This window comes from Megalops cyprinoides, chromosome 22 (assembly GCF_013368585.1).
Source record: "Megalops cyprinoides isolate fMegCyp1 chromosome 22, fMegCyp1.pri, whole genome shotgun sequence".
Lineage (NCBI taxonomy): Eukaryota > Metazoa > Chordata > Actinopteri > Elopiformes > Megalopidae > Megalops > Megalops cyprinoides.
In genome coordinates, this window is record NC_050604.1 from 18926370 (window position 1) to 18942279 (window position 15910).

The 15910-nt window shown below is 45.0% G+C and overlaps 1 protein-coding gene across 1 annotated transcript in view; it reads right to left on the reverse strand.

Annotated features, from left to right (window-relative positions):
- Positions 1–13875, reverse strand: part of LOC118769489 (putative methyltransferase NSUN7) — a 35276-nt gene extending 21401 nt beyond the window's left edge. Inside the window, exons 1-5 of the mRNA XM_036516615.1 lie at positions 13542–13875; positions 9233–9291; positions 3698–3834; positions 2986–3138; positions 503–686 (exon numbers count right to left, since the gene is read on the reverse strand). Of these exons, the coding sequence (XP_036372508.1) occupies positions 503–686; positions 2986–3138; positions 3698–3834; positions 9233–9291; positions 13542–13875 (867 nt within the window). The remainder of the gene's footprint in view (positions 1–502; positions 687–2985; positions 3139–3697; positions 3835–9232; positions 9292–13541) is intronic.
- Between the last annotated feature and the right edge of the window lie 2035 nt (positions 13876–15910).

The window sequence follows — 15910 nt, forward strand, 5'->3', positions numbered from 1 at the left end:
GAACGATATAAAGCTCTATGCTTTCTGAGTCATCCTGGATAAGCGCCACTCCCAAGCAAATCAATACTGTAACATTATACAGTGTGAAGTGACGGACAGACGCAAAACAGGGCTCACCTGACAACACTTATCTCCGCATTAATAGCGTTCGGATCAATGGCTATCACTCTGGGAAACTGCTGCTGGGAGACAGGCCTCTTAGTGCCGGGGGGCGGCGGAGGGGAATTCGCCATTAAGGCTACGCTCACAGGTGCGGCTCGCAGCAACAGATATAACCACAGTTCGTTTGACCTATTTGTCTCCACGAGCACTCTTGCGCCAGTGATAGATGTTACAGAGGGGGGGGGGGGTGTCAGGGGGGAGGAGGCGTTCTCAGAGCCGACCCGCGGTGCGTCTTCGGCTTCCTCAGGCGCTAGACCCCCCCACCCCCCCCCCCCCACTCCCATTTCCTTTGCCCTGAACAAGCGTTAATGAAAAGCCAGCAAGGCGTGACAGCACCCACCTGAATAACGAGCCCGTGCTCCCTCAGCAGGCCCGTCCTGCCGAGGTCGGCTTTGAGGCGGGGAGGGAAGGCCAACAAATCGCGGCAGTGCGGGTCCTGACAGAAGGCTAATCCCTCCAGCTGCCTGATTGAATTCACCTGCGAGAATCCCTCTCTCTTCAGGGCAGTGCACACATCCTGAAGGCTGGGGGGGGAGGATAAATCACAGACAGACTTTAATTACGCGTTTCAGCTCCTTTCTCAAATGACCGCGCACACCCCACAGCACACAACACGGCTGAAGGTGTGAGGGAGTGAGTGAGTGAACAAATAGACCACAATATTACAAACTGATTCCATTTAAATATTAGAATGTTATTAAAAGTTATCATTTGTACAGTACCAGTCAAACCTTTGTGTATACCTACTCACAGAGGGGTTTTTCTTTATTTTTACTATATTCTACATTTTAGAATAATAGTAAAGACATCAACACTATTAAATAACACAAATGGAATTATGCACTTTTGGAAAGAAATTCATACATAGACAAATATAAATTGTGAAGCTGATGCCTAAGAAACAAATTTCATGCATTTAAGCACGCATCCTTAGATCATAATGTCTTTGAATGCATGTTTCCCATAATCATAATCAGGTGTGTCCAAACCTTTGACTGGTACTGTAGCTAAGGGAATACAAGTACTAACAATGATATTGATGTCTGAGAAGAGGTGAGTCCCTTGAAACACTGGGTCCAATGGGCAGTCTGCCTTTTCAGTATATCAATTAGCACTTCTAGGGCTAGCCATGTTTAAGCTGACTCTGATAAAGGGGTAAGGACTGTTTATTTAAGAGGTTTATTTAAAAGGCTGCCCACTTCACTGGCTGGCTTAAATTCAGATTTAAATACATTATCAAGTGGGTTAGACTTTCGAGTTCGCGAGAGTAACTGTGTTTGCATAAGAATGTCACAGCAAAGTTACTTTAGAACACTAAATACAATGGTTTCAAATCCACAACACCCACCGGGAGAGGCATTTCTGCTGGAATCACTTGTTTGTAAGAAGTGGAACCACGTGGTTTGAGTGAGCGCCATATCTTGCAATTAGTTACAACTTTAATGAATCATTTGCACAAGGGAAAGGTGGGCTGTTGAATTCGGCCAAGATGTGGGGTAATTCTGAGGTGAACCACAAAAGCTTCCATTCCTCTCAACGTGTATTCAGACTAGTAACTGTTCTTTTTCCTGACCTGGCAACGCTAAGGTCAATAGCTTTTAGAAAATGTATTAGACAAATAAATGACCGTTAATAGGTATGGCTGGCAACCCAAAGGTTAAGCAAGTTTGCACTTTGCATAATTAAGCAGGATGTGTAATTATGACCGGGCTGAGACTGGAATGCTCTTCCCCCCACTTGTAAATAGCACGATCCTACATCTCCTGCAAATGTGTTTGTTCAGCAGATAAGTAAATTACCAGGGCAGTGTTTCGCTCATTCAGAATTAAAGGCCATCGTGATTTAAAACAGGAATTTATCAACTACACTGACTTGTGCTTAGAGCGCAGACATGAAAGAGGGACATGGACATGTTAATTCTCCTATTCCACGGAAGGGCTCGGCAGACAAACGCCCACGACTTTGTGAAGCCTGAAGAGGAACCCTGGGCTGACTTCACTCTGGGGTCACAGGAGGTAGAGCTCATCAATAGCCTGTATAAAGCTTTTCACTTGGGGCAAACTGCAAGCCATTGAAAATACAGAAAACCCTCTGCATTCAGATAATGTGCTCACTTTCTGTGAATCACAATTTCAGTTGATGTTTTTAGTATCGGCATCAATACTGTCTTTATCTTACTATGACATTAGGTTACGTTAACGTGTCATGTTATGTCACATTGACGTAATCAAAATGAATTGGACAAGTTGTGAATTAGAAATTACATACTCATAGCATAGTTATAATGACAAAAACGGAAATCTGGGTATTCTTCTAATTCACAGCTTTGCCCATATAATCAGTACTGGGGGCTGCATGTGACAGGTGTGTGAGAGCACATATGATGCGAGCAGACAGGTGTGTGGGGGAAGGACGCACCCCTCCCACTGCTCTTTTCAAACACACTTCCCTTTGTACCCACCTTTGGAGAGCTAAGGAGACAGCTGCCGTCTACAACAATCACTGATTACCCCTGAGAATATGGATTCACATTGGAAATACACTGAAAAAAGTAGTTTTGTTTTTAGAAAAGAGTTATTGTGGACATTTTATGTTTGTCAGGTACTTAGGGGAGCAGAGCCTCCGAGTCAAGCCTTCAGCACCCACACTAGTATCCTCACATCCATTCTTCCAGCCCTGTGTCGGACATGAAAATATTGCCCTACTGTAATTCTTCGACTGTATGCATTTCAGCTCGCTGCAGCACTGACCCCAGTGCAGCGTGTGCTGACTGTGAGCTGGTGTGGTCTGTGGGGTGAGAGAGAGGCAGAGGTGTGCTGGGACCTGTTCTTCAGCGTGTTGACCCAGGCGTACAGGAACAGGCTGTCGGCTCTCTCCTTGTTCTTGCGCACGCAGGCCGGCAGGATGTTGTCTATCGTGAGGAGGTCGTGCTTAATTCGGCAGCGCGCCAAAGAGGCCGCCAGTTTGGTCTTGAATCTGTGCGGAGGACAGACCCACCCATGCGCGCACACACACACACACACACACATTCCCACCCACAAACACAAACAAACACAAACAGACAGAACAGATTTATGACACACACCAGCTTTGGCCAAAAGTACAGCACAAGACCAGATGAAATAGCTTGGCGTGGGTGCCTGGGTGTCACACCCACAGACACTGATTTAGTTACTGCACAGACACCTTTGTCTAAATGACTTATAACAGCACCAAACGAAATACAGGTTACTGTGGCTGCGGGATACATTTAACTCCATGTCGACAGAGCTCTTCGAGAGAGGGTGGCATCAGTGTGGACATGAAGGCAAAAATGAAGACTATGAGGAATAATAAATCGCTCAACAAATGGACACACCAAGATTCTCAGATCACAGGGGTGTAGACCAAGGTGTGGGCAGTCTTCTCATGGATATACAAACGCAGGTGCGCAGACTACAGTGGTGTAGACTGAGGCAGTCCTCTGATGGATATACAAACAGAGATGCCCAGACTACCCGGGTGTTGCCCAAGGCGTGGACGGTCCTTTGCACACCTGAGCAGACAGCTCTCCACCTCCCTGACGTCCTTCAGGTCCTCCTCTTCCTCGCCGTCGGGTCGCTCTCGCGGCAGAAACTTCCTGTCCATGAAGTCGTACAGCATGACCACCGCCAGGCTCATCAGATCCTCGGGCTGGCGGGTGAAGCATCATGATGTCAGCATCATCGCTGTGGTCATTTTCCGCCACAGGTTCCTTCCCAGTCACATACATTTCTACACAGTCATGTAAGGCACACACAACTGGCCATAAATGAACTGTATGAATTGGGCAAATAAACAAGTACTCTGTATTCTGTACTACACACATACATTATTTAGTTCTACACCTGAAAGACAACAAAAATACCAAGTGATGCTCTATTTTTAAGTGGATGCTTGTGTCAGTGCTATGGAGCCCTAAGCAAGATTCTGGGGTCTTCTTTGACAGATACTCCTCACACACTGTGTGTCTTTCTGGGGTGACCCCATGTCTTGGCATCCCATTTCGAGTGGGCGTGATTGTTTTTAATTACACTGCTGTGTAATTAAAGAGAGAGCTGCTGTTGGCGGAGAAACGTTTCGGTCATATCTGTCTCAGGGCTAAAGGACAGGGGTGGCACCCTCGGCACACGGCACAGACTCAGCAGATGGCCCTTGCCCTGCAGCCGAGGCAATGGCTTCAATCCTTGCGAAGGAAATAAGAGCTTTCCCCGTGCTGCCTTACAGGCACAAATACGAGGCAGTTACTGTCACTTCATACATACACGTACAAATTTAAAAGATGAAACTCGCCCTACAGCCAAGGACAAGTAAACATTTCTGCTGCTAATGCCAGGTAGTGAGAAGTGACAACACCGGCTGCAGCGAGGTCAGTGGATAGAGTGCGCACTCTGCGGTGTGCAGCTAGCGTAGCAACAGGGCAATAGATAAACCAAGTTAAAAAAAAGGGAAGCGAAACCTGCACAAGTATCAAAGGGACTGAAGAGGAGATCTGGTGCCAGCCAAGTATGATTCAACATTACTCAATTTGCGGTTCCGCAGAAGGAAATGTTTCTGTTTCTATGTTCGCGTTAATCGTTTTGATAATGAAGAACATCGCTGCGTGAAATGTAATGAAAGAAGAAAAACTGTAATAATAACCGAAAACATGCTCTCAAATAAAAACGTAGTTAAGATTTCCCTCTGCATTTGCATTAATAAATCCCAACAATTCTTCTAAACTCTTTTAAAATGACAGGCAGTAGGGATATTTGATGAAACACAATTAAGCCATGCAATTTTTTAATATAAAACCACAGTGACTGAACATGAACAGCACATAATGAGTATTTGCAATATTCCACACACAGCAAAAACTCTTATTGTTCCTTTCTCCAGGAAAACGGTACACTTCCCAGACTCATGCAGTCTTGGTGGCCCTCTGTGGGCTTTTCGCCACACCGTTTAAGACCATGGAGCACTCTGAACCCGCCTCTATTCCAGAACAAGGTGCCAAAGTGCAGATGTGGCAGCCTGACTCAGCCATTTCAGATCCAATGCACGACGGCAGGCAGATTAATCCCCAGTTAAGGCTCTCACTCATTAATACTTCAGTGTGGGCTAGGGGGGGGGGGGTTCTCAGGTCTATGCTGCTTGAATGAGCAGTGGTCACAGGCCAACGGAAGTGGAGGCAGGACACAGAGGACTCAGAACTGGGCAGCAGCCAGCAATTACCCAGAACCAGCCTACCCATAATTCCCACCTCTCAGTGACTGAAATCAAGCTAAAACTTTGATGCATCGTAATGACATAATTACGCATTATAAACTCATGCATTATATATTCAGCTGGTGCATTATATCGCAGCTGATGGGTTGCAGAACTATTCTTCCCCTCTTAGTTAAAAAGCAAACATCAAACACTGGCTCGTAGAGTGCTATATACACGTGTGTTTTTGCACATTTACATTTACACTTATTCATTTAGCAGAAGCTTTTATCCAAAGCAACTTACAAGTGAGGCAGAGTACAAAACAAGCAAAAAGCCATAAGGAGTCAACAATATTTCTATGTTTATGTTGGGTCTTAATAGGTGCTCCGTGTAGGTCTGGGTTAAGGTTAGGCTCTGCACTTGAGAATCTTATAGATCACGTACTCAGGTGCGGCCCGCTCAACAGCCAATCCAGATGGAGCTGAGCTCGCAGCCTGGGACTTGTCGTGCTGACTACCTGCGGTCGCTTGGCAACAATGTCCCCGGGAGGAACAGGGCTGTTGCTAAGCTCCTGAGAGAGGCAGTGTATCCTCATGGCTACGACACACACCCCAGTGAGGAGACGAAAGCACTCGCTAAACGAATCAGTTGTTCTTTACAGATAAGCACCTGTGAATGAGGAACGAGCTGCCGAAGAAGAGTTTAAAAATGACTCACATGGTCATCGGCTTTGCTGCAGAGGCCTGGAGTATAAAGACTGAGGGACAGGGAGGTGCACCTATTACAGAGCTGATGAAAAGCCCTCTGTAGGCAAGGCATGAATGCGGTGGCTTAGCAGACGGAATCCATCATTCATTCCACTATAATTCATTTCTCTTAAACCGCTGGAATCATTTATCTAATGTAGAGCCTTCCTGTGAGGTCACTCGGCTGTCCTCCTCATTTCCCAAAGCCCTTAAACACGTGTACTTAAATGGATCTGTCTTCCTCCAAAGACATCAGTTAAGGTCAGTGTAGCTAAGAGAGTGAGGATCAGCGGGGACCCAGGGAGAGTTAGGCTCATATCTATCATAATTCCCTCGAGTCAGGTATCATTTAGTTTCAGGGAAACGCGTCTGTCAACTATCAGTATAAATCTTGGATCTTGAAGAAATTCCTGAGGCAGGCCCAATAGTCCATAGACCTTTCTAAATGTGTGAGCGTGTGTGTGTGTGTGTGTGTGTGTGCATACATGCATGTGTGTTTTGATGGGAGGTTGGCACTCTCACATTTGGAAAAATGTGCTATGGCTCTTCCCTCTATTTTTGACATTTTCTTTCTTGCATTCTTTTGTAACAAAAAACCCCCACACCATTTTGATTTCATTCTATCTTAAGTCTCTGTGGTAGAGCCACTCATATTCACATACCTGTCTTTGTCTGAATTCTTCTGTCATCTATTCATGTCTGTATTCAGGTTCTTTTTATCATTTTCTTATTTCAGCTGGTTTCTGCACTACAGCACAACAATGTACGATCCTTATTTAACAATCAGAGGCTCTCTCTGAGTGGTCTCTGCCTCCTCCTCTCTCCCTCTCTCTCTTTCTTCTTTCTCTCTCTCTCTCCCTTCTCTCCCCCCACCTCTCTGTTTCTCTCTCTTTATCTCTCTCTCTTGGTTTCTCTCTCACCGTGATGTTGCTCAGGCTGTGATTCGAGGTTCTGGCCCAGTGAGAGCAAGAGCGAATTCTACAGAGCGATTCGCTGTGTCCGGGGTTATTGTGCTATTTGCAGGATGTAGAATAACGGCCTGTCGCCCGCCGCGGCGAGCTCTATTCATTTTTCAACAGGGCCGTAATTCACACAGGTGTGGGTGCGCGCGTACAGGACAATGTGCAGGCGCATCATGAAGCCATTCCGGTTGGTGGGACACGCCTCCTTGGCACGGCAGGGGGCGAAAGCAGACACACACCAGCCACCGCCTCACTCCCAGCAAAACAGCTTTCTCTCCTTTCTTCACTTGGCCCTCACAGAGCCAGGTACACTGCTGTGCTCCTCGCAGCACTGATGTTTCCATTCACAGATATAGCTCCGCTCTGCTGCAAAGCATTTCTCCCAGGGTCTCTTTGAAAATGCGGCTCCACACAAAAAAAAAAAAAAAAAAAAACGCCTTAGAAGGGGTTCTTACACAAGAGCAACAGCTCATTCCTCAGAGGTGAGACAGCATGTCTCCACGGGAGTCCAAGTCCTGCCCCATACAAAACACAGCGAGGCACCTGAGGATCACAGGCTGGGGAAGGTTTCTGATTTAATCAAAATTGACAGCACAGGGATAACACATCACCTCAGTCTGACGTCAACATCTTGAACTATAAACCAATGACTGGTCAGGAAGCAGCTACTGACACTCTGTACTGTGCTGCTGCTGTACATCCCCAATCCCTTCATGGTCCGACAAACGAAACTGTGGCTGATCTGTACTTCGCTGATTTCACTGCACACAACCGGGCCCTTAGCTGTCTGTTGTTACCTGAAGGCTCAAAGTTATTTTAATAAATTTGACCCACGTTCGACTTTAACGGTCCACCAATTTCTGATGCGAGTGAATTAGGCATACAGCACATGCGTGTTTGAACTACTCCACTGTACCGGTAAATCTACAGTTTATTTCTGGTATTAGATTTGTCCACCACACTTCAATGAGCCTCATCTCAAGGTCATAACAGTATCTGTTACCCACTGATTACCTTCACGACGCCAGAACTGCGTGACGAGTCAACGCCCCCCCGCACCTGTTATGCATCCCGTCCTACATGCACCACTGTTCAAAGACTGCTAAATCATAAACCAGTGAGCCGTCTAAAAGTCGGACACATATCAAAGCTGTCCGGACACAGGCCATAAATCTGCATGCCCATCTAGGGCATCTTTAATGGGCTACATACGGGTAGCATATATTGTGCAATTAACATCCCTCCCACCTCTCCTTGCCATATGGATTCATTACGTTTAATCCGGAAAACGCAAACATTTACACGAGGGAAACAATTAAGGCTGTTGCTTTTGCTTTTTTGCTGACAGAGGAGTGTGAGGTTCTGTATGGTTTCTCTCCCACAGGTTCTACAGTGAAACGTGCGACGAATCTGTATTTTCCTGCTCAGAGATGAGATCCGCCGGCTTTTTCAAGTCCTTATACCTGCCCTCGCTACACGCTCAGCCTCGCTGGTGTCGGTACGCACGGCCAGGCTGGAGCTGAAAGCACGCAGACATCGACCACACAGAAAAAAACAGCTCGTTTCGCACTCCCAGCACGCCCCCCACGCAATTCTTCGCGCGCAACACCTCTCGATCTTTGCTACCGAGCGTGACGCATCGCGCTGAATTCAAAGAAGGGGCTGAAATTAAAAAAGAAAAAAGTCTGGCCTTTGAACGTTCAGGTTAACCTTTAATCAATTAGTTCCCTCTGCCCCCAAAAGTGTATCTGGGACACCCACTCGACACGAGCGGTAAATCTGCCCCCTGTTAGAGTCCGTTTCACTTGATGGCATTTGACTCCGCTTGAAATGGGGGGACCTGCAGATAGCGACGTCTCTGCGCTTTGCGATTCGCCTTTTTTTGGGTCAAAAGGGTTTGACTTAATCCTGCGATTATTCACGAAAAGGGAGCGAGGCCGTGACACATAACAGCCGCTCAGCCCCCCCGACACTAAGAACGAACAGCCAGCGCTGCCTAACGTGTCAATGGCTGCCATTACAGAGAGGCAAGGGAACGGCGGTCACAACGGAAGTACTGACATGGGTGTGAGGCTGCCCTCCGTTTCCATAACAGGAATGTAACAGCGCGCCCCAAAACTGTGTCCCCCGTTCGGCGAATATTTGAGAACTCACCAGTGACTGAGAGACATAAAAACAGCTGTCAACCATGATGTCTTCCAGAAGATCCTGGTCTGCAAAGAGTAAGACAAGCATGTGTTAGAAACCAAAAAGAAAGGGAGAAAAAAATAGTGAATACGAGATGAAATAAAGGATTAATCAATCACTGGATTACATTTTACAACACAAACAGCTATGACACATTCAGGAAGAAGAAACTATACACGGGTTTCAATATGAAGTATATACAGCATAAATACACACACACACAAATAAATAATTTGCTTCCACAGAGATCATTATTAATAAATAAATCATACTATAGACATCATATTTATACATTATGAGTAAAACAATTGAATGATATTACCAAAAGACAAACCAGTATTGTTAACCACAGGGCACCTATGTGAAAGGATTAATAGCTTCATTACATTTATAAAGCAGCTTCTGCTGGAATCCCCTCCGTCGCCAATATTCTGTTATTACCAAACTTGGATGGATAGCTTTGAGTCAACATCATCTATGGCTTAATTTGATTTCCTCTTATAGGACACTAAATACTAATGAAATTGGCAAACTGTCCATCTACAATAACGTTTGGGCCCCTAGGGTATTAAATCCTCTCTGACACTTGATATTGTCTTCACAATTCATAGTGACAGAGACCACAAAAGAAAATAGCAATGCTGGCTATCAGTCATAGGACGGAAGTAAAAATGATTCCTGTGAAATCTACAGGAAACAGAAATCTGGTTGATGAGTTGTAAGTGGGCTTCTAGGCTGATGGGTCAGTTTTTACATAGGTCTTTTCACTAAAAGAAAAAACTATTCCTTTCACATTACAATGACCATTACAGAGAACACTGAAATGATCTGGTGTATACAATTCTCTCTTAACAAAATGTGAAAATCGATAATCTTTAATCGAGAGTTAATCATGAATCAATATGTGTGTTCTGTATACATATAATCAGTATGTATCAGTATAAGATGGTTTCATTATTCTGCAACCTGGTCTTGGAATCACTTCAAACTTCAGTACTATAGTTTTGAAACTGATTACATTTCTAACAACTGCACATTATTTTAATGTCTGTAGTTAATTAAGAAAACAGGCCTGAGTTGCGTCTATTATGACATTTTAAACTGCCTAGAACAGTGTCTGTAGACAATACAGAAAACAGAATATTCTGTGCGTGTCTGTGTGTGTGTGTGTGTGTGTGTGAGACATGAGAGAGAGAGAGAGAGAGAGAGAGAGAGAGAGAGAGAGAGAGAGAGAGAGAGAGAGTGAGCGTGTGCATATGTTCCTACACGTCCAGAAGCCGCTCTCATATGATTCAGGACTAATCTGTGGGGACAGACCAGAGCCTGCTGACTGCCTGTCACTGCGAAGGCAGGCTTTGACAGAAACATGTCACCGCACCCGTGCGTCTCAGACAGCTTCAGCGACATGACTCCCGCACACTGAGCTCCCCTGGACCAGACACAGAGACCTCAGAATCATCACACACACTCTGAAGAGCAGAGGTCTGACTCTAACAACATTATTCACAAAATAAGTGAATAAAATGCAATAAAAGGCAGCGATTACCACCACAACACCGAGCAAGGCATCTCATCTTAACTACTCCATTAATAAGGAACGTGGTAAATAACCACAAGGTAGCTGGTTCAATTCCCCACTGGGGCACTGCTGCTGTACAAAATGTAACCTATGTCGGTCACTCTGCATAAGAGCATCTGCTAAATGACCATAATGTAATGTGATCAAATGCTTTCTTGTGCTCACAGCTGTGGGTGCTCCCTCTGACCTCCAGCCCTGCAGACTCACTGGTATCAGCTGTTCTCAGTCTCCACTGCTTCTCCACCCCATAAATACATGGATACTCAATATTAGCAAAAAATAAAAAACACACACGCCTATTCAAATACACAGTATACACACTTCTTCCCTTTTTAACTCCTGAAGCAAAGTATGACAGAGAATGGACATGCGACAACCACAGCAGGCAAAGGAGGAATAAACCTGCTCTAATGGAAGCAGTCCATGATCAAAAGAGACTACCAATGAGGCAAATTGATTTGGTTTATGGTGAGGGCGGATACTGCAATATAATCTCGCAACATTCCCCGATATATCTGCAGAGCGGACGCCATAAATCCTTCATCATAAGCAGCGCTAACTTCTCTTGAAAGGGCCATGAAAATAAGGGCCGATGAACACCGCAGAGCTCGGTCAGGTCTCAGCGCAGTCCCTGGATGAAAGAAAGAAACACTGAATTTCATTCCTCTCTTTGTTTTCCTTTTTTTTTCTTTTCTGCTCCCTCATTTGTTTTGCTGCTTCTGCGCTCCCACAAGGAAATTAATCTGAGAAATAGGTGAACTTGAAAACATAAAAGGTTTCGAGCATCGTATGTGTGTCTAATCAGAGGCCTCTGCCCTGCAACATCTTCAGCCTCAGCATACATACATTTCCAAACACTCTCACAGAAAGCCTAATATCTATGCAAATCATCAGAAATGTTCAAAAGGGTAATTATGCCAAAATGACCTGAGACTGACAAATATGTCAGACAGTTATTCTAAGTACAACTCACCCACCCCACAAAAATGCAAATATAGAAATAATCAGGTAAAGGCGCTTCATATCCCACAAGGTGTGATATTGCCCCCCATGTCCACATGGGAACGAATTTCGAAAGAGCACTGAAGGTGAAATTTCTCCACCATTAGCTCGGGAAAAATGAAAGGTTATATATAGCAACTGCATTAATGTTTTTATCATCACAGTAAGCTGATCTGGAAGGAAAAAAAACTATATGCGACACACTCTACGACCAACACAACTTCAAGTAGAAAAGGCGAGAATTTCTCCAACTGATGGTTTGAAACCCCACCAGATGCGATGTCTCTCTGGAAGAGCACGTCTTCCATCTGTAACACACCTTTATCAATAGGTTTCAGGCAACTGACTCTCCTTTGTCTAACGATTCCCCTCACGGAGGCTGACGTAATGTGTTACAGACACGCATCATCACCGCAAACCATATAACAGAGCTATAAGCACAGTAAAATATTCATAAGAATTCTCTGCAGTCCTCTTGGGCCATTAGCCACAGAATGTCCGCTTTCTTAAGCAGAAGTGCTATCAGGGGTTGAAGCTAATTGTATATTTATTCCGCTTGAGTTTCACCACTGTTGGCTGAGGAATATCACATTTCGCATTTCCAAGCACAGGACTACGCTAGCAGCATAATAAGGAAGAGCAATTAAACCGTAATGGCCACCGGATCTCATTGCCCCCTTCCGCTGCCAGCTTGGCCTACTGGCACAGGTGTACCAATTCTGCCTGCACCAGTGGCTACGCTCGAAGAAGAATTACTGCCTGTTCAGTTTTATTTCCAATATGCGCACAGACACTCTGGCTGGAACAACAGACCGAATACATAAGTGAGTCTGTTTAATCTGTTCGGCAGCTTGTTGCTTTTTCGCCGCATATGTTCCAGATGAAAGCCGCACGCACACAAAAACAGAACGTATTTTAGCGCGGCCATGGCGACAGGAGAGTGAGAACGGCTTCCTAATGGAGGAAGCGTGTCCATGACAGCGCCATTCCCTACCTGGTGCATTTTCACTGGGAAGATGGTGACAAAACTGTGCTTTATGACAGAGGCAGTAGAATTTTGAGCACGGTGTTATCTTTTCAGGAAACGTTGTGCCGATTTAAATGCCGTGGGAGGAGAAATCACATTCCAAGCGAGCGTATCCCACGATGCACCCCTCACGGAGGGTGACTGAAATCTATTTATTTTTCGCCCCGCGGTGAAGACGTCTCATATCCTCGCTTATCGCCAAGGCAGTAACGCCTGAGTGAGTTTAACCACCCAGTCTCATCATTGGTCAGACAGATAACAGATTATGGGCAAATTGATTTGTAGCATCACAAAGAAATTCCCCTGCCCACCGTTAACGTGCTATGAAAATTCAAAGCCAGCCATCAAGCCCTCATGGGGAAAGAAAAGTCAAAAGAGAAATATTTACAACAAAATAAAAAAAGCATGTTTGGTTACGAACAGAGTCCATCCCTGTTGTGTTACATTAACTTCAGTAGCATAAAACATTTTTTTTTTTTTTTTGCTGCATCTCAGAGGACTGAGAAAGCTATTATTTTCGAGACAGTATAATCCTTGTTTCATGTTCTCACTTAGAGGGGTCCTTTCAGAAAAGGTTATCCTACACCATTTGCTCCCTGAGGTTTGGCGCCCCACGCTCGGTAGAGGTGGACAGAGATGAACACACAAAGCCCTTTTCAGCCACTCACATTTAAGGGCGTTGAAGGTTAGCTCATAAGCGGCCCGCTGCGTGGCCTCTTCCCTGGCTTCGGGCAGGGGCTCGTCGGTTCTCTTCCCATAGCTGATCAGCCTGTGGGCGGCGGGCTTCTCCACGTGAGCGTTCTGGAAGATGGCGGCGGCGAGGACATAGACGCGGTCGGGGAAGCTGCTGGGTTCTGCGGGCTCCCCTGCGGGCAACGCCTCGGGCGACTCCTCCTCCTGCTCGCCATCCAGCAGGGTCAGGTCTTGGAAGCCGGGGATGTGACATCCGGCCTGGCCCGCGCTGGCGCCCGTGTTCTGCACCTCCACCCTGTGCTTCACCATCGTGTCACGCAAGCTGTGGCAAAACCAAACACCAGGCCTCAAATCCCCCGCTCGCATAGTAATGGGACACTTGAGATGAGGATCGCTGACCACTAGTTGCTCAGGTGGAGCACGCAATAGCCTCACCTTTGCTGGTCTACTGCACTAAAATAAAGCACCAATGGGTAAAAGCAACCAATAACATGAAACAACAACACAAAAAAACATTTGTAACACCATGTGACATTTGTAGCAGTTCTAACAACAGTGTAACACGTCCTTGCATGGCTTGTGTTTTTGGGTTATAAACTCCATTTCTTGACCAAATCAAAACAATGCAAAAAAAGGGACTAAAAGACTGCGAGAGACTTCAAGCGTTAACATAATTCAGCTCACGCAGAAGAAATGGGACGGAAGGTGGCCTAGAGGAGATGATCATCCTTATTTTTAAGCACTTGAAAGTTTTTCTTTTTTCTGATAACTTCCCTATCACAGCCTTGCCTTTAAATTTTAATCAGTTGTTGTTAAGACGACACTGTGTCACTACTATGAGACACAGGAAGCCAATTCAGACAATGTCCTGGAACAGGATGCCAGTTGAAACAGTACCAAAGGGTGTGAATGACAGGTACTGTGTCCTTGGCTTCGTCTTGCCTCCCAATAGCAATAAGGCGACACAGGGATATGGGGTTAAATCATGCAAAAGGAATGAAAACATAAGTGTCTTTAGTCCCAGAGGGGAGAACCAGCTCAAAACAGGACAGCTTAACCTAAAATATAAAACCCTATCAATTTCCCATTTCACATAGCTCAATGAGCATAGATCAAGACGAATGATAATTAAGCTACAACTACGCGGCTAAAGCCACTTCTAAGACAGGGCTCAACACAGCAAGTGGAGCTTAAGTAAAATGCATCCGTAAGAAACGTAATCCTTAAAGTGTCTCGGGTCTGCTCATCTGAAACTGCTTCTGCGCTCCGCCGCGAGCAATTGGCTGCTCCGAGTAGCAATTAGAGTGACACTCAGATACATCATTCTGAATAAATAATGACCTGACTGGCGAAACACAAAGGGCCCCATTCATTAACCCACATTTTTATGCATCAGAACTGGATTCAAGCACTGGTGCGTAGCACCCAGCTGTACATTCACGCTGCTTTTCTGTGGTTCTGACAAACGATATACATTGCCTGGCCGTTACGGATTTGTACAAACAAAGCATGTTGCGGAACACAGGGCAGCTGGAATTTGAAGTAGAATCGGTTCAAATGAGAACTTCGTTTGCTTTCATATCCCTCTGCTGACTTTGCAGCATTCCAGCTGAGAATTCAAAGAAAATAAAACTTGCAAAAACATTGTCCCTACGCAGCAGGTTACATATTACATTGCTACAGTTACTTATGGCATTATATTGACAGCAAGGCTTTATTTTATCCAAAATCCCTCAGAATAGGCCACATTTGTAGTACACACTGACAGCACATATGTTAAGGATATGCTTTTAAATATTTCTGTTAACACTAAAGAGTATTTTCAGTGACATTTAATTTGTTGTTTTAAAATGTTTTAATTGAATAAATTGCGCTTGCTAAGAATGGATCAAAGAAGTTAGCTCTACGGCGCTCACGAGTAACAATCTTAAACAGCGGTTAAAAAATGAACACGTCCATGTAATCGTGTTTCAGAAAAAAAGAATCACATCAGTAACACAAACAACTTGTCGATAATATAGGACTGTTTGACATTGTTTAAAAATCTGTTTTGGCATTGTGGTCAATATCACATCACTTCCAGCTGAAAAGTATTGACCGCGGTTATTAGGTGATAAACAGGCAAAAAGCCCATCAACAACTGTTCTTACCAAAGACGTCTTCAGAAGTTTCGACTCTTGCGCACCACCTCTCCCTGCCAAATCAATGCTATTTACGACAGTTGCATGAAATTACAATCAAATAATTGTTTTGCTTTCTGGAACATACTCGTAGCACTTATAGTTAATTCCGTCGTCATTGTTGTAGCTAGCTCGCAATTTCATGCAACACAGACTTCAAAGCG